Source organism: Xenopus laevis, chromosome 2L (genome assembly GCF_017654675.1).
Source record: "Xenopus laevis strain J_2021 chromosome 2L, Xenopus_laevis_v10.1, whole genome shotgun sequence".
Lineage (NCBI taxonomy): Eukaryota > Metazoa > Chordata > Amphibia > Anura > Pipidae > Xenopus > Xenopus laevis.
Window position 1 is genome coordinate 177,817,252 of NC_054373.1, and position 24,850 is coordinate 177,842,101.

Below are 24,850 nucleotides of genomic sequence, written 5' to 3' on the forward strand. Positions count from 1 at the left end.
TTATTATTTATGATGTAAGTAGGGCCTCATTTGTAAAATAGAAAAAACCTGTAGAAAAAACGTGTTAGGCATAGTCATATTTTTCTGCCATCAATAAATATGGTACATTCATCTTTCTTGTCTTCTGCCTGTTCTTTGCATGTGTGGGTCCTGCGTTAAGTAACTGACTTCCCATTATGTTTATGGTCTATTATTTTTTATTATTATTTATAGGGCCATCATTCCACACAGTGCATTACGGAGTAAAGGGATACCAATACAAGTGACATTTAATTGTGATAGACTAGTTAATTGGTATACAAGTTAATTGGTGCACTAGTTCTGTGCATTCACTTTGGTGTAAGTCTGGACTGGGACCCCGGCTTACACCAAAGTGAATGCACAGAACTAGTGCACCAGTTAACTTGTATACCAATTAACTAGTATATCACAATTAACTAGTATACCAATTAACTAGTATATCAATGAACTAGTATATCAATGAACTAGTATACCAATTAACCAGTATATCAATTAACCAGTATATCAATTAACTAGTATACCAATTAACTAGTATATCAATTAACTAGTATACCAATTAACTAGTATATCACAATTAACTAGTATACCAATTAACCAGTATATCAATTAACTAGTATACCAATTAACTAGTATATCAATGAACTAGTATACCAATTAACCAGTATATCAATTAACATACATTTTTATTTGGTTTCTTAAGCCCACCCACTAAGAACCAGAATAGTACAGCATCTGCTTCCACTTATTTCTTCCTCGGAGGATAGTAATAAACTCAATATGACACAAACTATAGATATATTTCTATACATCTATTTATTATGTAATAATCTCGGCATGTGTGTTATATTTAGATCACAGAATTGCGGGGAATCCTGCAACATAGCGGTTTTGCTGCCAAACAAACAAAAAAAACAATGCACTGGAAATAATAAATTAAAGGACAAAATGAGCTGAATTTACTGTGGGTGTCATTATGTTCGGGAGTTAATTCAGTTGCTGAGTTGTTGCAGGTCATGGAGTCCTTGGTGCGGCATTGGGCAAGTCACATTCTACCTGTGCATCACTGCCCTGCCTATGGCTTAGAATAATTACTAAATTTATTAAACAATAAACACAGAATTTAAAACATTTTAAAGGGGTTGTTAACTTTTAGTATGATATAGAGAGTGACAATCTTTGCTATTGGTTTTCATTCATTATTATTTGTGGTTCTTGAGTTATTTAGCTTTTTATTCAGCAGTTCTCCAGTTTGCAATTTCAGCCATCTGGTTGCTAGGATCCAAATTACCCTAGCAACCATGCATTGATAGGGATATGAATAGGAGAGGCCTGTTATCTACTGTGTATCCTGTGCTTGAATGGCTGCCCCCATGGCTACACTGCAGCTTGTTTATATAAACTATAGTAGTACTTATCTGTTATCTACTGTGTATCCTGTGCTTGAATGGCTGCCCCCATGGCTACACTGCAGCTTGTTTATATAAACTATAGTAGTACTTATCTGTTATCTACTGTGTATCCTGTGCTTGAATGGCTGCCCCCATGGCTACACAGCAGCTTGTTTATATAAACTATAGTAGTACTTATCTGTTATCTACTGTGTATCCTGTGCTTGAATGGCTGCCCCCATGGCTACACAGCAGCTTGTTTATATAAACTATAGTAGTACTTATCTGTTATCTACTGTGTATCCTGTGCTTGAATGGCTGCCCCATGGCTACACAGCAGCTTGTTTATATAAACTATGGTAGTACTTATCTGTTATCTACTGTGTATCCTGTGCTTGAATGGCTGCCCCCATGGCTACACAGCAGCTTGTTTATATAAACTATAGTAGTACTTATCTGTTATCTGTGTGAGATCCAGACCACGTGTGAGGTACTTCTGCTGGAGGTGCTGTACTGCCTTGACTACAGCCTCAAGGAATGCACCTGCCTCTACCTCTGAAGCTCTGTGTGAGTTTTATGTGCCTCTCTATATTCTGCCTCTATCTATGAGCTCTTTGTGAGCCTGCCAGTTCTGTGGGAGCTGTGTAGTATAGGTGTGCCTGTATATTGCCAATGCCTCTGTACCACTTTAAGTAAACCTATGGGTCATTTGTCTTGGACAAATAAAAGTTATTTTGTTATGTTGCAAGAACCTCCTGGCACCCATTCTTTCCTGTTTGTTGCACAGTAGCCTGAGAGTTGTAGTTGCACTACACCATTCCTGAAATCTTCCATTTAGCAAAGGCCCTAGCCTTGGGTGTTTGAGTCACATGAAACCCATGCTCTAAGCACTAGCTGGACATTAACCCCTTTTTGCTTAGCCAAGTTAGCGTTACATGGTCATTAGTTTAAAACACTTTAATTTTTTTGCTGTTACTGTTCCTTCCAAGGTGAACCACCCCTTTAATGGAGCACACAGGGGAGACCTATACCCAGGACCCCTATAAATAAAAAAAAGACATTGGAATTGGAATCTGATGAGCAGCGATTGAAAACCTATTCCAGTCTGGTTCTGAGTCAGTCTTGCCCTTTATGCAAATGCGTAACCCTGATAAATCTTTTTCCAGTGCCAAAAACTAAAAAGGTGTCACTATGATTGCACTCAGCGGCTATAAAGGGATTTATATTGTAACGTATGGCTGCCGTATGTATCGCTGGACAAGCCAGTTGCTAAGTATGACCATTGTAGGCTGGTCATTATCACAGATACCCTTGTGCTGAACCAGTCCCACTCAGTGAGATGATATAATTCAATCAGGACTTTGTATATCTGCCTAAAAAACAAGGCTGTGGAAAGACCCTGAACCTCCTCCTGCTGGTCCCAAACTCCCTGCGGACCCATCATCATCATCGCTGTCCTTGTCATAGTCTTGCCACCAGAGGGGAGACTTCAGGAGGGGGGACATGTAGGCACTTCGGTTCCGAGCTTCCTTCTCTTGCTCCTGCAATGACACGTGTTGCAATTAAAGGCTACATCTAAAATAACAATCCCATGGCAGTCACAGGTAACCCTAGAAAAATACTACAGCCCAAAAGGCCTTGCATGAATGAGTTCTAATATGGTTCCACCAGACCAGTAAAAGAAGGAGACTAAGAGAAGTACTATCCCTAATGCATATCTCCCAACGTCTGAACAGCTAAAACCGGGACATTTTAGGCAGCGTCCAACAGGCCCGGACTGGCAATCTATGGGTTCTGGCAAATGCCAGAGGGACTGCTGTACGGCTCCATAGAAAGTTAACATATACTGGGCTAGTAGGGGTCTGTTTGGGCTGGTAGGAGGCTGTTTGGGCCTCTATGTACTTGGAATGACAGGGCCTCTATTCACTCCCAGTCCAGGCCTGGCGGCCAAGATCTATCCAAGCCATTTTATTCGCCTTTCGGAGACTGTCACAGTGAAACAACAAATAGGGGCACAGGACTCAATCTCTAAAGTACCACATAGAACAGGTGGTCCAGGTGCACAGGCCCCAGACCCTCAGCTTGGGGAGAGGATATAAACCAATAGCACAAAACAGGTGGCATCCAGGCACTCAAAAAACAAGAGCCACCAAAAATAATTTAAAAAAGATTCAATCTCCATTGGCCCCATCTAAAGCAGGCCATACAGGGGCCGATAAAAGCTGGTGATTCAGCTTCTCCAGACCATGTTAGCAGACCTTAGGAGTGTCTGCCTGACCCATATCTGGGCAGAAAACTGACCAGATATCTATCGGGCAGGTTTAAAAATCCCAATGGGTGAGGACCACATCGGAGCAACTCATCTTCATAGGCCCCAATTATAATATTTTTGTCCTGATTTGGCTGACCACATTGATTGCCTAAAGCCCCATCTATTCTTTTTGTCCATACATACATACATACATAAATATATAGGGATTTTTATTAAAATAAATGCTTACAATAAAGAAACAAAGCATAATACAATTCTTAAACTAACATAAAATGAATGGCAGGTTAAATAAGTCCACTTAAGATACCCACCACCAGAAGACTCCCTCCCCATTCCACCCATATGAGGAAGGCCAACTATCAAAGTCCACCTATTTGTACATATTGACTGCCTCCCCTCCCCACATACTCACCAATTCCAACAACACCCAATGGATAGCCAGTTTCAAAGACTTATCTCTGTCCAATCTGGATTCCTTTCCCCTCCACCAAACCAAAATATCCAGAGCCCACCACCTCCCTAATCCTGTCCCCCTCCCAAAAGATAAAGAAGACCCCCAAACATAAGGGGATTTATACTTTCAATAAATACTTTTCTTAGTAGGCCCTCCTGTCAGTGCAGACGTATGGGTCATGTCCAGTTTCACAATTAAACTTAAATATGTCTCTGTGAACCACAGCCTGCAAAACTTTACGACCGGTGTAGAAGCAAAAACATGTAACTGGTAAAACTTAATAAAAGTGTTGGGTGAAGCCCATGTGGCTGCTCTGCAAATTTGTTCTGGAGTAGCCAAATTTTGGAAAGCCCAAGAGGTGCTCTGTGTCCTTGTAGTGTGAGCTACCACTCTGAATGGTTTCTTTTTGTGGCTGAGAATGTAGGCTTGGTTGATAGTCTCTACTAGCCATCTAGCAATAGTGCGTTAGGACACCGCTAGGTCTTTGTGTGTTGGGGAATATGAGACCATAAGTGAATCCGATCGGCGTAGTTTAGCCGTTCGTTTTTTGTACATCTTAATTGCCCTCACAACATCCAGCTTGTGTAATTGTCTTTCTTTGTCATTATTCGGATTGGGACAGAAAGACGGAAGAACAATGTCCTGGTTGATATGAAAAGCTGACACTACTTTCGGAAGGAAATGAGGAAATGTCCTAAGGACTACTTTGTCGTTATGGATAACAAGCCAAGGTTCGGCATGGGATAATGCCGCTATCTCAGACATTCTTTTGGCTGAAGTGATAGCAATAAGAAAGGCAACTTTGAGGGTCAACCATTTTAGGTCACAGGTATGAAGAGGTTCAAATGGTTCCTTTTGTAAGGTCGGTAACACTATTGTCAGATCCCAAGAAGGTGTAGGATTCCTAAAGGGAGGCCTGACTCTTAAGGCAAGAATTGCCGAATATCTGGTTGTTCCGCCCAATTAAACTGGAATAGTACAGATAAGGCCGATATTTGTGTTTTGAGAGTGCGCCTAGGTGCCAATCCCTTCCTAAAGCCCGAAGCAAGAAAGTCTGTGACAATCTGTGGTGTGCTATTTACCCACGACTGTTGTCTATGGGAGCACCAGTTAATAAAGGTTTTCCATACTTTATAGTAGGCTTTTGTTGTAGACTGTTTACGTGCTTGCAGAAGAATATCTATTGCCATCTGGGAGAACCCCCGCTTGGACCACAACTGGGTCTCAAGTGCCAGGCCGTTAAACGCAGCATGGACAGGTTGGGGTGGTCCCTGCATCAGGAGGTCGGACCGCATGGGCAGTCTCCATGGTCTGGAAATGGACATGCTGATCAGATCCGAGTACCACAGTCTGTTTGCCCAATCTGGGGCAATTAGTATAGTGGTCGTTTTCCTTTTGATTTTGGCAATGATTCTGGGTAGGATCGGTAGTGGAGGAAAGGCATAGACCTTGCAAAAGTTCCAAGGTAGCACCAGAGCGTCTGTGAACGCTGCTCCTGGATCTTTGATTCTGGAGCAGTAACATGGAACTTTGAAATTGTGTCTGGATGCTATAATGTCTATGTCTGGTATCCCCCACTTACTGGTTATTTGGGAGAATATCTTGTGATGCAAACTCCATTCCCCCTGGTCGAGTGTTTGTCTGCTGAGGAAGTCTGCTTCCAATTGAGCACCCCAGGAATGAACACCGCCGAGATGGTTGGAACATGGAGTTCGGCTCATTTCAAGATCTTTGTAGCCTCCAGCATAGCCTGCTTGCTGCGGGTTACCCCTTGCTTGTTGACGTAGGCTACTGCCGTGGCGTTGTCTGACTGAATTGGCAAGCAGGATTCCTGCTGGTTCAAGCGACCTTGTAGCGTGTGATTGCGGTATACCGCTCCCCAGCCGAACAGGCTGGCATCAGTCGTTACCACTTCCCAAGTGACTGGGGCCCAACTCCTGCCCGATTGTAGGTGTGTTTGGTTGGTCCACCAATAGAGGCTGCTCCTGACTTGTGGAGAGATGGGAATGGTTTGTTGGAGATCCTGATGATCTTTGTTCCAGAATTGTAAGAAATTGCGTTGTAGAGGACGCAGATGAAATCTGGCGAACAGGATTGCTTCTAGAGCCGATACCATGAACCCTAAGAGCTGAAGGCAGTTGCCAGCCGTCACTGTAGTTTGCTTGATGAGCTTTGTAGTGTTGTTGACAAGGTTGTTTACCTTGTCCTCTGGGAGTTGTACCGTCTGGTACCTGGAGTCGAATTGTAGACAAAAAAAGGTTATCTGTTGGGCAGGGAGAAGTGAGCTTTTGCGGTGGTTTATCAGCCAACCGTGTTGTGCCAGGGCCTGCAGGGTGATTGTCGTATCCCTGACTGATTGCTCCCAAGACGCTGCTTTGAGGAGCATATCGTCCAGATATGGTAACACATGAATTCCCATTGTCCTCAAGTGAGCTATCAGTGGTGCCAAAACCTTGGTGAACACTCTTGGGGAAGTACAGAGCCCGAAGGGAAGAGCTACAAATTGAAAGTGTTGGTATCCAACTGCAAATCGTAGGAAGGGTTTAGAGCTGAGGTGGATGGGAACATGGAGGTAAGCATCCTGGAGGTCGATCAACGCCATGAGGCATTCGGGTTCCATCTTTTTATGTGACCAGGAAAAGGTTGGAATAAAATCCTTTGAATTTTTGAAGCTTTGGTACCAGTGTAATGACTCCTGATTGCCACAGACCTAGTATGGCTTCGTTCAAGGCCTGATGTTTGTGTGGAGGCACTATAAATGGAACAAACGTCTTGGTGGTAATTTGTTGAAATGTATTCTGTAGCCATTGTGGATAATTTGCAGAACCCAATTGTCCGTAATATGTGTTTCCCAGCAGGATAGGAAGCTTGACAGTTGACCTCCTACTTTGGTGGGGGCAGTCAGGTAGAGGTGGGCTTGGTGGTGGTAGGCTTTCTGTGTCTACTCTTTTGTTGCCACTGTGGCTTATTGCGTACTTTGTTCTGTGTTGGTGTTACGAAAGGAAGAGAAGCAAAATGAGCAAAAATTGCGGTTAGGAGTGGTCGATGATCGTCTATTGGTGGATCTGTTGGGTTGATCCATGCGACCCCCTTTTTCCTGGAAGTACCCTCCCGTGACCTCTGTGACTTGAGGTCTGGTCCAAACAGGGACTCACCTGTATAGCGGAGTTGCAAGAGCTTATTCTCGGAGGCTGTATACCCTGACCAGTGGCGTAGCCAGAGAGCCCGTCTGGCCATTACAGAATTGGCTGAAGACATTGCTGCTAGCAGGATGACTTCTAATGCCGAATCAGCTAAAAAAGAAAGAGCAGTGTTAAGTCTGGTAAAATCTTTGAATGCTGCCTCTTCGGTCGGTAGGGTAGTTTGTTTTGAGAGTCTAGAAATGGCTGAATCTACCCTAGGAGGCTCATCCCAGACTTTATATTGTTGTTCTGGAACAGGGTAAGTATCATAAAAGCGTTTTGACAAGGTAAATCGTCGGTCTGGTTGTGACCATTCCGTATCAATAGTTTTAGTGATTGAGCTAAATATAGGAAATGCACGTGTTTTCTTTTGGTGAATACCACAGCCACGGTTTCATCTTTTATTTCCAATGTTTCCATCATCTCCCTCAGGAGTTTTCTGGAGATATCTGGTTTGGCAAAGGTGAGTGGTTCAGTGTCCCAGTCACTATGTGAGTCTGAACTCACCTCATTCCTGTGCCACAGAAGCATGAAAAGACATGGCATCTGAGTGGGAGGAAAGGCCTTCCTCGCAGTCTGAAACATCAGGTGGAGAGTCAAGTGTCTTGCGCTTAGTGGCCTTTTGCTGGGAAGTGGAAGGCTGAAGGGCAGTTTTTCCCATTCTAAAAATTCCCCTATTTGCGGTGGGATTTGTGATGGCGCGTTGCCTGTTATGGGTGTATGAGGCAAGGAATCCTCATTACTTTGTAAATCCAATATGGGTGAATTGGTTTCAGTGGTAAGCTGTTGAGGGGACAGTATTGGTGGCTCAGCGGGCATGCAGTCAGAACAATATGTCGCTTCTGACTTTCTAAGTGTGTGTTTACACTTTTTGCATTTTATCCCTTTGACAGGCCTTTTAGCTGGCTTTTTAACCGATTTAACAGCTTGAATGTCCTCTCTTAATTCCCTTAATGAATCTGATCTCTCCATGGTATACTAATTTGAAATAGTTACCAGATACTGGGCTTTTCACTACACTGAAGTGTGTTGTAGTTCCCTGTTTAGTGCCGCTGAAGAGATGAAAGCAGTCTTATTCGTGCTGTTGGAATTGTTCCACCGGTCTGAGAGAGATAGTGCAGTGCGTGTACATGCGGTCAGGATCTAAAATGGCGGTGATGATGTCATTGCGCTGTACGTGTTTACGCACCGCTGTAAGCGTGACAAAATGGCTCATGCCAAGAGCCGCGGTGCCCAGATCCAAATGCGCAACCAACGTAAGGAAGCAGTTAGTGAACCAGTCGCTTCTGCTTGCCTCACTGACCGCCGCAACTTTTCTTAGCCCATCAGTATAACATATGGACACGTTTCTTAGCTAAGGGATAGCCAGGTTGGTGTAACTGCACAGGAAGAGGAGTTAGGGGGGTCAACTTTTGTAAATATGGCAGGCCATAGATAAGGGGAAGATCGGTAGCTCAGCATACCTAGCCCAACAACCTACTGTACCAGGGTACTGGATTGTTCAGAGCCAGTCCACTTGCTGCAACTGCCAGCAAGGCATACCCGTCGGGAGACAGCTCTTCATGCCTCCATGGAAACTGGCGTAATGGTTCTACTTGCTACAAAATGCCAGCAAGGAGGGAATGGCCATAATGCTGGTGGAAGAATCCATGGAATGTGTAATCAATGTTCCACTTACTGCAACATACCAGCAAGGAGGGAACATATATCATGTTGGGAGACAGCACTGCATGCCTCCATAGTTTCTAGAACGCTGTAAGGAAAAATAAAAAATGAAAAAATAACAGAAGAGAGATTTCTATTTCATCTCCAAGGCAGAAAAACTGGGGAACAGAGGCGGAGCCAGCCTATATATCCTGAGGGAGGGGCCAAGAGACCAATTCTTCTGTCCTGCCTCCAGAGGTGAACCTGGACATGACCCATACGTCTGCACTGACAGGAGGGCCGACTAGAGAAATAACATTATAATAAACGCAAAGGCGTGAATCCATCGAACATGCCTAAAAAAACCCCCACAGAATCATGTTCTTGAAATAAAAATATGACAGTAATACTAAAAGAAACTCCTTATAGAAAGAAAACTGCCATGGCCTGAAGGCTACAGAGTAAATCCCCTCCATAATGAAACGGTGTACCAGGAGCGAGGTGACTCTAAAGATCTTGTATATCATAACTCTCCCGTGATGGATTTAACAATGCTCTCAGGAGTCACATCCGAACCAAAAGTATAACAACATCAGCCATGCCATAGATGGTACTTATATACTGTGATCACCAGGTATATCGTCTCGTGGCTGCACTGTCTGGCTGACACTCCATAGGCCAGTTCAGCATAGCCCAGGGTGTGCAGGAGCGGAGCATTTAGAGCTGGGGAGACCTGAGAGCGCACCCTCTTTGCCAAGGGACAATGCTGCAAGAAAATGCTCCTGGGTCTCCTCCACAACTAGGGTTGCCTAGCCAGTAAAACACCTGCCAAGGTAGGTGTCCGGTATTACAAATTTACCAGCAATGTAGTTGACGGTAAATTTGTAATACTACTAATAAAGGCCCTCGGCCGCCCCCAACCCGCTCAAAATTTACCTTCAGGCCAATCGCGCGTTTAGGTCCCCCCTTACATCATGACACACCCCTTTCTACATCACGGCCTGCCCCCTTTTACATCACGGCCCGCCCATTTGCTCCCGCCCCCACCACCAGCTGGTAATCATTGTTTTAAAAGGTGGCAACCCTATCCACAACCCCAGGGGCAGTTTCGGTTGACCACCGATAAATACTTGACATTCTCCCTAACAAAAAACTTTCCCTGAAGGGAGACATTTACTACCCTCATATAAAGAGCACAAGGAGGTTGTATACGTACATACTGTATATAGGCCAATGATAGCTGCCAACTCCAGACCCAAATCAGCTGCTATCGAGTGTATTAGTTTATGGGCCCTTGGAAGGGATTGGCTGACCTATATCTGGCAGTGCTTTCCTAAGAGGCCTTCACAGGTCTCAATTATGATCTGATTGTCAGCCCAGGGTCCAAACGAATGGATTATCATTTGACCCACCTCACGAGGTGATCTCATTATGTATGGCCAGCATAATTTAGTACCACTTGGGGAGGTATGTCTACTAAAAAGCCATGGAAACACTGAACTAGACTCAGTTTGTGATTGTGTAGCTTGTTACTGATACCCCAAGATCTGATGAAGCCTTAATAAGCCACTGCTAAAATCCACTAGGAAAAAATCCTGTGGGTCCTGGCCCTTTTGGGCCCCACAGACCCAGGCCCAATCCCTGCTGGGAGCTGGGAGCACTTCCTTTGCATTTCGCATCACGAGATGGGGTCAGGTGGAGGTGCTCATGACAAAGATGGGGGAGGAGCTAAGCTGCATGGAGAGAAGGTGGAGGGGCAGGAGCCCACAACTGAGGTAGGGGCCCCTGAGATGGAACCCCTGGTGGGCCCCAGACACCCCAGTCCAACACTGGTTGGACCTTCACTAACACCCACCTATAGGTTGAAGGCTCTATGAAGGGTAACAACTGTGATTGGGATCTGCATTGATATGTTGGCTTCTGCAAAGATATTTATAGTTAATATTGCTGGGACGTTCCTACAGGGAATTTTGACCTGACATTGCACTTCTATTTGTTTTTATGGCTTACCTGCAAATACTTGATGTTGTCTTTAGAAATGGCTTCCATTAATTCCTTGCTCAGAGAAACCTCCCCATGTGACAAGGAAGGAGCACCAGCCTCCAGGCCTGATGATGCCCCAGCCTGCTGAGGAGGTCTATGTCTGTAGAAAAGAACATAAGCAGTGTCCTTGGGGAAGAAAGAAGTTATGTTGCTGACCGATTCAAATGAAGAGAAGGAGACTCTGGTGTCATTGAAAAGATACCACTGAACTTCCAAGTCCAAGTGTTTATCAGTATTTAACTTTCTGACACCCATACTGGGCAGTTTCTGGTTGTCTTTGTCCATGCAGTCTCTAGCGTAACAATAGTAGTGTCCAGTTTCTGAGGATAACCCAGAATGCACTATAACAGAACAGAGGTCATAGGTGACAGACTGGTGGCTTTTGCTAGACGTGCACCTACTGTCTTGCCCAAATCGAGCCTCGTTCAGTTCTGTCCCTGCCACCTGAATGGGTAACTTCAGAACCAGAGGAATGGACACATTGTCAAGGATCTTTCTTCGTTTCATGGCCTTTAAATCGAAGGCGAACCTGAGCAAAGTCAAAATGAGATACTGAGGACCTGTGGTCAGTTCCACCACCTTCTCTGCGTCCTGCAGTGAGACACAAGTGTCACATCGGTACTTGTTGTCTGCAGTCAGCATCTCGGGGCACAAGAAATGGTTGATTAAATCCGACAAAGACAGGGAACCCCTTTGACCTCCGGTTTGTTCTTTCAACGACACAGAGAGAACGTTCTTGTTTCTTACGATGGAATGGTTATTCTCGTCTTGGCTTTCCAGTCTGGAGATGAAAGGATATGTCTTTTCTATGTTTCTACTGAATTCTGAGTTCTCATCGGGAGGCGTTTTATTGGTTCTCCACTGCAATCTGACTGTCTCTGGAGACTTGGTGGTGGACTGTTCCTGGACTTTGCACGTTAGGTCCGATTTCTGTGGCCCAGTTTCCCCAGCTGAGGGCAGGTGTGAGGTCTTTGAGAGTTGCTTTGGGACATCATCGGTGGGAGGGAACGCAAGTGACAAGTCCGTAAAAACTTCTTCTCTAGAGGAAACACCGTGGCATTTCAGGCAACGGATTTTCGTTGTGATTCTTCCACCAAACATCTGCTCGAGCAAGGTCCTGTCACTGGGCACCATCTTCTTCAAACTAGAGCTACTGTTGGTTTGTGCCAGGGCTTGGGTGATCCTTCTCCCTGTTTTTTCCTCTTCGTGGAGCCTTTGGAATAAGTGGAACAGATACGTTAGAATTTCACTTATAGTTTGGTATTCCCTTTGCTTTGGCCCAGCTTCATCTTTTTTTCCTTTGCGAGAGAAGGATTTATCAAAATTTGTTAATTTTCAAGCAAAGGCACCAAATTGCAGGGGTAAAAAAATATTTCCGACTAGCTTCAGTGCTGAAGACTTGACTTCTATGGCTTAATATTCATTTTTCTTATTTACATTTTTAATGTATAAATGGTGAAAATAATCAGTCTATTTTCAGTTATTTTTGCAGCAACATTAGGATCCCCATTGATCAACACTTTCATTTTAGTTGTTTTAGAGTTTTTGAAAACTACGGTATGGGATCCATTATCTGGAACCCGGTTATCCATAAAGCTCCAAATTATGGAAAGGCTAGCTATCATAGACCCTATTATATCCAAATAATCTGAATTTTTAAAAATGATTTCCCTTTTCTGTGTAATAATAAAACAGTAACTTGTACTTGATCCCAACTAAGATATAATTAATCCTTATTGGAGGCAAAACCAGCCTATTCGGTTTATTTAATGTTTACATGATTTTCTAGTAGACTATGAAGATCCAAATTACTGAAAGATCTGTTATCCAGAAAACCCCAGGTCCCAAGCACTCTGGATAATAGGTCCTTCCTGTACTATTAAACTGTTCTTCTCTAAAATCACAAATGCCATGTAATTTATTAAAATATCCGTATATAAAAAAGTATGAATGAAAAAAAAATACTGAACTATCCACAAAAAATACGAATAAACACTGTAAAAGTTTTTCCAGCAATTACTAGCAGGAAAATCCTAAAAAAGCCACTAACAGTCCGAATAGCTAAAAATTGGACCAACAGGATCAGCGTAGCTCTCATTGACTTATACAGGACCTTGAGCGATTTTATTTGCCGAAGTTAACTAACATTTTTGGAGCTTTAGAGGCATTTAAAAAAAAAATCATGAATATGATTTGTGGGAAAAAACAGAAATTGGAATGTTAGTAAATAAGCCCTTAGAACCAATGGGATGTTTGCTTTCATAATTTTAGCTGCACAAAGCTGATCATATTCTCACAGATTATTACGGCCCACCAGGCAGAGACAATGTTTGCCCCTGTTGCTGCATAATCCACTGATACAGGTATGGGATCTGTTATCCAGAAACCCATTATCCAGAAAGTTTCGAATTATAGTTGTCTCCCATAGACTCCATTTTATCCAAATAATCCTAATATTTAAAAATTATTTCCTTTTTCTCTGTAATAATAAAACAGTAACTTCCCTTGATCCCAACTAAGATATAATTAATCCTTATTGGAAGCAAAACCAGCCTATTGGGTTTATTTAATATTTACATGATTTTCTAGTAAACTTAAGAAATGGATTTACAAATTAAGAAATGCTCCGTTATCCGGAAAACCACAGGTCCCGAGCATTCTGGATAACAGGTCTGATACTTTTACTCATATCCTATAATGCAAGATACAGAATTCTCTAAGGTTCCCTGTGCTGGATACTTACCGATCTAAAAGGTACTTCAGGTACTCGGAACAATCCTGCTGAACACCCGGAGTAAACCAAGGAGGCAAAGAGGATGCCAGGAAATTCTCTGGTGAAATCGCAGGGCGCTGGTTACCAGAAATGAAAGGCTTATTATAGGCAGGTGATGCACAATAATTCACTTACTGTGATACCTGTATATCTACTGTGAAACATTATTATCCTATCCTTTGATAAATGTACTCGGCTGAAAATGAATTTTCTGAGAAAAGGAACAATGTTGCTCTGCTTAGAACCAACCAGAGAAACTCTTCTCTACTCACTAACTTCATTGTCTATGTTTCTCTTCTCAGGAATATCATTGTCACAGTCGGTACAACCCACCAGCAGGTGGCGCTGTTGCTTTTAAACTCATTATATATGGCAGAATGAAAACTGGTATTATCTTGAAAATGAATTCATGTAAACAGCAAAAGTCCTTAGAAGAGCATTCTGAGCAAGTTACTTTTCATTTACTTTAAAGGATAAGTAAACCTTTAAAATAAGTGAATGTAAAATAAATGAGGGGGTCATTCTAAGCACTTTTGTTATTTACATTCATTATTTATTTTCTTTTAATTCCAAGATATTAAGGGATACATGTACTGTTAATATGAATGAATTTTGTTACAACAGCGCCACCTGCTGGTCAGTTTCCCACCAGTCTGACCACCAAGTAGTCAAGGAAGTTGTCAGGAGAAAGAAAGAGGCTGCTCTGATGTTCTTCTGCTTAGGAAAGATTTGAGAAAGGTTTCTAATTTTATTCCTAAGCAGAAGAACATCAGAGCAGCCTCTTTCTTTCTCCTGACAACTTCCTTGACTACTTGGTGGTCAGACTGGTGGGAAACTGACCAGCAGGTGGCGCTGTTGTAACAAAATTAATTCCTATTAACAGTACATGTATCCCTTAATATCTTGGAAATAAAAGAAAATAATTAATGAATGTAAATAACAAAAGTGCTTAGAATGACACCCTCATTAATTTTATTTTAACTTATTTAAAGGTTTACTTATCCTTAGAGGGATTACATTGACAGTGAAACAGTGAAAGATGGAATTGAGCAGAATGATGTTTCACGGGACGCTTGTCTCCTGACCTGACTGTGCTCCAGAAAAGAGAACAGACACTGCAGCTTCATCATCAGCGGCTGAGAATGGGTCTCCTTTAAAGAGAGCACTGCGTGCCGGAAACTGAAACAACAGAAAACCTCAGAAATTCAGAGAATCAGGAATTAACTCAGGACTGAAGCAAGCAGCCGCTGGTAATAAAACCCCCTATTTAGAGCCAAAATCCAGAGCGGAGATTTAGCAGTCACCTACTCTGATGCCATGAATAAGGCCTGGAGGATACTGTTCATGTAACAGGTGTTTCCCAGGTTGAGGAGGCCGATTTTTCCCGTGTCGGATTTGGATGCCAGTCGGGGGTAATAAGCTGCCAGCTCATTCTTCTGCGCCGTCCAAGCGTTCTGTCCTAGGAGCACTTTTATTCTCTCTTCATTGGGCACTGGAAGTTTCTAAAGAAAAAAGACAGAAACACAAAATCAAGGTACAGGAATGGGATCCATTACCCGGAAACCAGTTACCCAGAAATCTCCGAATTACAGAAAAAGGCCGTCTCCCGTAGACTCCATTATAATCAAATGATCCACATTTTGAAAAATAATTTCCTTTTTTTCTGTAATAAAAAGTAGCTTGTACTTCATCATCATCATCATTTATTTATTAATATGGCGCCGACAAATTACGCAGTGCTTTACCTAAGTTATATCTTAGTTTTTATTTGATCCCAACTGAGATATAATTAACCCTTATAGGAAACAAAACCAGTCTATTGGGTTTATTTAATCTTTACATGATTTTCTGTGTAATAATAAAACAGTCGCTTGTACTTGATCCCAACTAAGATATAATTAATCCTTATTAGAAGCAAAACCAGCCTATTGGGTTTATTTAATGTTTACATGATTTTCTAGTAGACTTAAGGTATGAAGATCCGAATTATCCAGAAAGCCCCAGGTCCCAAGCATTCTGGATAACAGGTCCCATACCTGTATTTCTTTTTATACCTTGGGCAGATGAATCAGTATGGAAGGATTTTGTGCAGAATCGGCCATAGCTACAGTATGATAATTATTCATTTGAATCCATTGGTTTCTATGCAGTCAGGTGATATGGAATTATATACAGTGGAATTAAACACTATTCAGCCATGCAGGGTGTGTATTTCATGTCCAGCTCATTATAAAAGGAATGATTTATCAGTCTCAAGCTTCTCGTTGCTCTGTAGGAACACTTATTTCATTCTAGTGTTCCAAAATGAATAGTCATTAAATGCATGTACCTAGCGGGGCTGCGAAGGTTTCACTATATCGGTACCCACATGGCTAATTTGCAAGACAAATGCAGAATATATTTCATTTACCAGACATTGTTCCAGAAGCAGCGACACCAAGTGGTGAAAGACAGAAGTGCATGCAGTGCCTTGGGAAGCACAACATATTGTTCCTATTACTATTATTATATAATCTGCAATTGGTTTTCATTTATGTATTATTCGCGGTTTTTGAGCTATTTTGCTTTTAATTCAGCAGCTCTACCGTTTAATTTCAGCAATCTGGTTGCTAGGTTCCAAATTCAGGGTCGGACTGGGGGGCCCGGGGCCCACCGGGACTACTGGCCAGGGCCCCTTCCGACCCCCCCTGCCCCCCATTGTGATGCACCGAGTGCGCCCACACAAAGGCGCCACTAGGCGCACCAGCGTGAAGGCGCCTAGGTGCCTGGCGCATGCGCAGAAGGCGCTGCGCTGATCGGCGCTGCGCCGATGGCGCTGCGGGAGAAAAACTTTTTCTTACAGATCTCTGGAGAGGTGTCTGGCCCGGCGGGGGCCCATTAAGGGTCGGGGCCCACCGGGTATTTTCCCGGTGTCCCGCCGGGCCAGTCCGACACTGTCCAAATTACTCTAGCAACCATGCATTGATTTGAATAAGAGACTGGAATACGAATAGGAGAGACCTGAACAGAAAAATGAGTAATAAAAAGTAGCACTAACAATACATTTGTAGCCTTACAGAGCATTTGTTTTTTAGATGGGGTCAGTGACCCCCCATTTAAAAGAAGGAAAAAAAGGCATGCATTAATTTGAATAATAGAGTGGAATATGAAAAGGAGAGGGGCTGAATAGAAAGATGAGTAATAAAAAGTAGCAACAATAGTACAATTGCAGCCTTAGATGGGGTCAGTGACCCCATTTGAAAGCTGGAAAGAGTCAGAAGAAGAAGGCAAATAATTCTAAAACTATAAAAAAAATAAATGAAGACCAATTGAAACGTTGCTTAGAACTACCCATTCTATAACATACTGAAAGTTAATTTCAAAGTGACGCATCCCTTTAATCATATTTAAAGTAGAACATGAAAATGCATGTAGGTACATACCCATATGCTGCTTTGCACTTTGTCACAATAGTAAATGAGGCCCATGTAGAATAAAGGTGGAACAGCAGGTGCAGGTTGGGCAATAACAAAGGCTGCAGCTTCTGCACAAACTGCTAAAATATACAGTAAACCAATGTAATAAACCCAATAATAAACCAAATTCCCCCTGCTATCATAAAAATACACATACAACCATAAAACATAATAAATCTACTCTGATCCTTTACCTCCAGTAGAAGTGGAAAATCCTGTTACTGCTGAGATCTCTGTGTTTTCCATGGTCACCAAATAACTGGATAAAACATATGTCTGATCCAAACAATCAGTCCCCTTGGGTCACCAATCAGACCACTGGGGCCCTGTATCTTTGGTTGGGGACCGACCTCATATGTAGGTCAATACAACAGCAGAGATGTCCAAGGACCCCTTGTCAATAGAGGGATAATGATAAAGGGTAACATGGAGCAGAGATCATTATCTCATTAAAGGGATACTGTCATGGGAAAATTTTTTTTTTTTCAAAACGCATCCGTTAATAGAGCTGCTCCAGCAGAATTCTGTATTGAAATCTGAGAGCAAACTGCATTTTTTATATTTAATTTTGAAATCTGACATGGGGCTAGACATATTGTCAGTTTCCCAGCTGCCCCCAGTCCATACCTCCCAACTGTCCCATTTTAAGACGGACAGTCCCTCTTTTGACAGCTCAACCCGCAGTCCCTTGTTTGTACTGGAAAGTCCCGTTTTTCTCTGCACTGAACAGCCAGAAAAAGAAACAATGTTTCTAACTTAATTGGCAGAGAGCCCAGAACAGCCGCAGCAGCAGATAACAATTTTTTGTAACAATTTCGAGATAAGCAAATAAGTAATTGTAACAATATAAGATAACAGGTCCCTTGGGAGAAGTTAGACTCGCAATTCACCTTCATTAGCAAAACTGTAATAACTGAAAAAACATAGAAATATGTTCAAACTTTCATAACCTGCCAAATTTTGTAAAATGAACATGGTAATTAGGGGTGTGGCCACAAAAGTGGGCGTGGTAAAAAGCACGGTAAAAATTCACCGTGCTACGTGCGGCAACTTCTTTGTCCCTCTTTTTATTTCCAAAATTTTGGGAGGTATGCCCAGTCACGTGACTTGTGCTCTGATAAACTTCAGTCACTCTTTACTGCTTTACTGCAAGTTGGAGAGATATCACCCCCCTCCCTTCACCCCCCCCCAGCAGCCTTACAACAGAACAATGGGAAGGTAACCAGATAGCAGCTCCCTAACACAAGATAACAACTGCCTGGTAGATCTAAGAACAACACTCAATAGCAAAAATCCATGTCCCACTGTGACACATTCAGTTACATTGAGAAGGAAAAACAACAGCCTGTCAAAAAGCAGTGCCATGCCTTGTCATGTGCTTTTCTGAAAACACATGAACTGTTAAAATGACCTGAGATGCAGCTACACACAGGGCTGACACTAGGGCGCAATTATGAGGGGGGGGGCACACTTTTAAGGGGAATTGTTTTCTTATTTTTAAACCCTGGTTTGCTTGGCCTTTAATAGTTTTTCAATTTTATAAACCGCCTGTTCCAACTCCCTCTTTACCATAGGTAAAGTTTGGGGGTGACAATATGATGGATGTTTTGACTTAAACTGATACAGGTACAGATTGGGGGCAATATGAATGGGAAGGTGGGAAGTGGTAATGTAGGAGCGGGTGGGGGACACTGATTGAAGCTCTGATCTAGGGATCCACAATAACTTGGCCTGGCCCTGCCTACACACCAATATTACAACTACAAAAAATACACTTGTTGGTTCAGGAATGACATTTTATATTGTGAATTATTTTCAGTGTAAACAGTGTCATTTAGAAATAAAAACGACATCATAAAAATCCCTTTAAAGACATGTGGTTACCAGACAACTCTGCCAATGACCTGAATTTCCACCCAACCCCATAAATATCTAAATATCTAAATACAAATGAAAGGTGATGATTTAGGATGATTTTCTTTTTAATAAGAAACGTCAAACTGTCAGACCATGTGGGACCCCAAGCAGGTCTGGACTGGGAGTCAAAATAGGCCCTGGCATTTCAAGTACACAGAGGCCCAATCAGTCCCTCACCAGCTCAATAAATAGTGACTGTCTATGGAATCTTACAGTAGCCCCTCTGGCATTTGCCAGAACTCACAGATTGCCAGTCCCGGCCTGACTCCAAGGAGCACAAGGACTCTAATGACTCCCAAGATGAGTAGAATCCAGATAAGAATCCAAGGAATGTAGTTGCAGAAGTCAGACCCTTACCCTTACTGCTTCCATGACGGGTTCATAGAGGTCGGGGTATCCGGAGAAGCGGAAGATCATACAGTGGATAAGCTCTGCGAGGTGCTCCAGGCAACTGGCTGCGGAGTTGGAGTTTTCATTGGAGAGATGGAATATGAGCTGGGGAATGTGGGGGATAATCTGAAGGAAAACAGAGATAAGGGCCTTATAGTTGTTATTATCTGTTGGATTTATAATACAGGGAAACATATAGATTTACGGGGTTTCTTTAGACAGGCTATGAGAAAACTTAGGAAGGGGCCCCTGTTATGGAGAGTGCCATTAACAGCGCCTCTTGTGCTTCTTATGCCCCACATATTGTTACCAGTGAGTCATGAGTCCAGATCTGTTGGACCAGAAACTAATAGAAAAGGTTTTGGGGATGAGAAGAAAACTCAAGGCCACCCTGCCAGTGAGACAATGGCCACGTAGGCAAGGCTGAAACTGCAGGCTGAGCCTGGGGAAAAACCAGGTAAATATTTATTCAACTCTTAATATATTTCCATTGGACAAATCCATGTTGCTTTCTTACAGAATTACAGAATTAGTGTTGGACTGGGTCCATTCCTGGATTTTGGGCTTGGGTTCCACTAGACTGCTGGGTCCTAGTGCCCGGTGTCCATGTGCTGGAGCACTAGGGGATTACATTGACAGGAGTATGTGTCCCCGACAAAGATCATGGAGCCAGATTTAAACAGATAAACTGGGATTCTATTTAGAGGATTATTTTGCTGCAGCCACTGGTTCTGCAGAGTTGGAGAAAGTTTGTATTAAACAATACAAAAACTATAAAATCCACATTAGATTACATGACAGATATCAATTGGGCAGGTTTAAAAACCCTGTCGGGGAAAACCAATGTGGTTCTATTCCCTATGGCTAGTGTCCCCATTTTTGTATCCCCAAAGGCAAACAACGGATCAGCCCAACATCATCACCTCAAGGATCTTTCATTGTATGGACACCTTAAAGGGGTTGTGCACCTTTAATTTAATTTTTAGTATGATGTAGAGAGGGATATTCTGAGAAAATTCACAATTTTTTTGTTTGTGGTGTTTGAGTTATTTAGTCTTTATAAGAGACCGGAGTAGCAATAGCAATACATTTTTAGGCTTACAGTGCATTTGTTTTTAGATGGGGTCAGTGACCCTTCATTTGAAAGTTGGAAAGAGTCAGAAGAAGGCAAATAGTTATAAAAAATAAATAATGAAGACCAATTGAAAAGTAACTTAGAATTGGCCATTCTATAACATACTAAAAGTTCATTTAAAGATTAAGCATCCCTTTAACTGTATGGTTGTGCATATGTGCAGGGGATAACCCAGTCCTTACCAGATGGAAAGCTTCAGGCGAGTGCTGGAAACTGAGCAACATGTATCTCAGGACAGAAAGGGCCGCGTCCCGCAGTACAGGATACAAGAGCTTAGAGAACATCTAGAATCAGAAGAGATGGGACAGTGAATATAAGTGGAAAGTGACAAATAACAGCTCTGACATCTTATATCTCATTGCTCCATTGGTATAAAAAAGGGATGCACTGAATCCACTATTTTGGATTCAGCCGAACCCCGGAATCCTTTGTGAAAGATTCGGCCGAATACCGAACCGAATCCGAACCTTAATTTGCATATGCAAATTAGGGGTGGGAAGGGGAAACATTTTTACTTCCTTGTTTTGTGACAAAAAGTCACGTGATTTCCCTCCCCACCCCTAATTTGCATACGCAAATTAGAATTCGCTTCGGGCCAGGCAGAAGGATTTGGCCGAATCCGAATCCTGCTGAAAAAGGCCGAATCCTGGATTTGTTGCATCCCTAGTATAAAACGGTGTTTCTTCCACTGCCTAGGGGGGTTCTCTGTTACGTCTTTGATAAAATCAAAAGTCTTCCTACATTTGGCAATAGTCATTAAAATAAGGTGAAAAATTAACACCAACAGACTTTCAGAAAAATAATTCTAATTTTCAGTAACGATGCACCGAATCCAGGATCTGTTTCAGGATTCGACCAGGATTTGGCCCAATCCCCGTGGCCCAATCTGTGTCCTAATTTGCGTATGAAAATTTAGGCGCGGGAAGGGAAATAACTTTTTGTCACAAAACAAGGAAGTAAAACAAATGTTTTTTCCCTTTGCATACGCAAATTAGGACACGGATTCTGTTTGGTATTCAGCCGAATCTTTCATGAAGGATTTGGAGATTCGTCCCCATCCCAAATAGTGGATTCAGAGCATCCCTAATTTTCAGCAATTATTCAATTTTTCCTCTGTAATAATAAAACAGTAAATTTGTACTTCATTGTAACTAAGCTGCAAGATTTATCCATATTGGTGGCAAAAAAAAACACATCCTATTTGGTTTACTTAATGTGCACATGATTTTCTAGTAGACTTAAGGTATGGAGATCCAAATTACAGAAATATTCCTTATCCAGAATACCCCAGGTCCTGAGCATTCTGGATAACAGATCCCATACTCATATAATAAGGAACAGGCCCTTTTTTTATTGAATGTTATATGTCACTGAGTGTAAATCGGCTTCTTCTTGGCTTGAGGGTTTAACCACTGAGAGGTTTGGGGTTAAATTAAATAAAAACACAATGTGGATGGCATCACTAGTTTTGGAAGGTGCACCTTGAAGACTGGAAGATCTGTGGCAGTTTTTTCTTTATTATAGGCCCCAACATTCTAAAATTAAGTAGGGGTGCAGGTTTACTTCTGATGCTCACATAGGCACTAATGATATAGATGATGTGGGGTTTTTTGGTGGTTTGACTCTTAAATTACAAGCAGGGCCGCCATCAGAAATCACGGGCCCCGTACAACAACATTTTCTGGACCCCCGCCCACCAGATATATGTCATGGGTACTATTAATAATGTTTCTCCCCCACCAGCCCATCCAGGGCCCCCCAAAAAAGTCACCGAGCGTGTCAGCAGATATAGTACTGACCTTCTGGATTTTGGAAATAGAAACTTCAATCAATATACTAAATTTTTTCACGGCAGCCAGACCCTTCAGTAAAGCAATTATCCACTTGTCGATATTCTTCCCCAGTGGCCACGAGACCCACTCAATCATCCTGCGAATAGACAAACACATATGAAGTTATTGGTAAATAATATAAATTGCCAGTAAAACATGGCAGCAGGAACACTCTCCATATCTGGGCCAAAATCCAAATTAAATTCTTTAGTCACTAGATGAAATGACCAGCAGGTGGTGCTGTTGTTTCAAATTCATTATATTCGATTATACTAGGAGTAAATGAACCTCAAGCGGTAGCATGACAATTCATTCTATGTAGATAATATCCTCCATAAACCATTTATGTTCTGAGGATTCCAACACATACCTGCTAATGGCCACCATGATCTGTGTATCTGACACATTGTCTGCATTAGCCAAATTCTTTACAACACCTTCCATCAGTTCCAAGGGAATATACTGCACCACACTGGCTAGGCAGTTAGACGGAGCTTCATACTCATCTGTACAAAAGACATATAATGATACAATACACAAAATACATACATAACCTGTTAAATATATTGTTAAATATATAGTGAATAAAGTACCCCCTCTTGTAAAATATAAGGATATTATAAGTTACCGAGGAGTTTCATGACCACTTAAAAACACGAGGCCGAAGGCCGAGTGTTTTTATACAGGTCATGAAACTCCGAGGTAACTTCTAATATCCTCATATTTTGCAACTGGGGGTACTTTATTTATTATAATACACAAATTTCAGTGAGTCATGTGACAGAAATGACATAAGATACATTACAGAACTCACCGTTTATAACTGATGAAATCAGAACTCACCGTTTATAAGGATATAATTTACAAGATATTCATGGCTTTTGTGTATTATATCCTTATAAACAGGGCTAGGCAATATCATCTCTAATAACTGTTGCTTAAAGTTGTAATTTGTATCACATGATTCATTTATGTAAGTATTATAAGAAATGTCATTCTAATTTAAAGTAAAATGATGATCCAAAGAATTATAATGATATTAGAAGTCACTGAGGGGTTCTGTGACCATATAAAGGCACAAGGCTGCAGGCTGAGTTATACAGGGAACTCTGAGTATCACTCATGTATTATAAGGGATAATGTACCCCCTACTGTAAATTATAAGGATATTAGAAGTCACTGAGGGGTTGTTCTGTGACCATATAAAGGCACAAGGCTGCAGGCTGAGTTATACAGGGAACTCTGAGTATCACTCATGTATTATAAGGGATAATGTACCCCCTACTGTAAATGATAAGGATATTAGAAGTCACTGAGGGGTTCTGTGACCATAAAGGCTGGGTATCATTGAGTTTCAGGGAAGCGCAATGAATTCTAATAGCCTTTAATATAAAACATCCTGGTGGGGCACTTGTTTGAATAATTTTCTTTACCTGTTGACGATATGATTGCAAAAAGCTCTTTTAGACATGGAAGGACTAAGGAAGTCTGAAAACTCCAGATCTGTTGCAGCAGTCCACCGACCCTGTTCACCTGATCCAGGAACTGCACTATATATTCCTCTGCTTGGGACGAGCAATGGAAGTGGCCGATACAGCGGATGAGCTGCTGTAAGAACAGCACTTGGTGTTTCCCGGTGGGAATACATTGTGAGTATGACATTAAGATCTTGCTGATCCGAACACAAAGCTTAAGCCCTGGCCTTTCACAGACCATACGAAGAACTTCAATCCGCAGCAACCTGAAGATCTCCTCAGCCGTGGGCTTGTCACACACAAACTTAAGCCCAAGGTGGACATAATCCAAAATGTGGGTGCTCCTCTTCCCCAGCACCCCATAACCTTCCTGTAGAAGACTGAGGAGAAATCTAGCGTTGAAAAATTCTTCAAACTCCTCCGGGTGGTACCGGCCATACACTTCGAGGACTTCTCTGGCCGTTTCCCTGGAGAAGTGAGTCTCTCCCAAAAAGAAAAGCTTGGTGGAAAGTTCCAGCATTGACCAACACTGATCACTGTCCATGGGCTGCTTGGAAGCTTCAATGACCCGTCGGGCCAAGCTCTGCTTTACATGCAAAGGGTAAGAAGACTGAATGACAGCCTCTAATATCTTATCCATGGTCTCCTCTAGATCCTGAAACAAATACAATATTTATAAGACATTTATCTGACCAAATACTGATTATAACAAGTACATGAGTATATACACAGCTGCCCTGTGCAATGAATGAAACCCTATAGGGCTCATTTACCTCCACAAGTGCAATGAGCAAAGTGCCATATTGAGCAAAATCATGTCTTTTCCCATAATGCATTGTTTTTTCCCCAAAATTCCAAAGTTGTTGTGG

At 42.1% G+C, this 24,850-nt stretch overlaps 1 protein-coding gene across 1 annotated transcript; it reads right to left on the reverse strand.

Moving 5' to 3' along the window:
- Positions 1–1,873: 1,873 nt before the first annotated feature.
- Positions 1,874–24,628, reverse strand: usp35.L (ubiquitin specific peptidase 35 L homeolog). Its single transcript, XM_041582707.1, has 10 exons — positions 23,940–24,628; positions 22,877–23,012; positions 22,474–22,603; positions 20,857–20,958; positions 19,507–19,665; positions 15,086–15,279; positions 14,863–14,956; positions 13,748–13,854; positions 10,972–12,217; positions 1,874–2,950 (listed from the first exon to the last, which is right to left on the reverse strand). Exons 1-10 carry the CDS (start codon positions 24,619–24,621, stop codon positions 2,783–2,785), a joined length of 3,018 nt encoding a protein of 1,005 aa, XP_041438641.1. The 5' UTR covers positions 24,622–24,628; the 3' UTR covers positions 1,874–2,782.
- Between the last annotated feature and the right edge of the window lie 222 nt (positions 24,629–24,850).

Bases quoted from the DNA above. Each gene is read 5' to 3' on its own strand.
- usp35.L (XM_041582707.1), bottom strand. From the start codon at position 24,621: ATGGATAAGATATTAGAGGCTGTCATTCAGTCTTCTTACCCTTTGCAT. The intron at 22,604-22,876 runs GTATGTGTTGGA...GTCTATTCGCAG, and splicing joins ATCATGGTGGCCATTAGCAG to GATGATTGAGTGGGTCTCGT. The intron at 2,951-10,971 runs GTAAGCCATAAA...GTGTCATTGCAG, and splicing joins ACAACATCAAGTATTTGCAG to GAGCAAGAGAAGGAAGCTCG.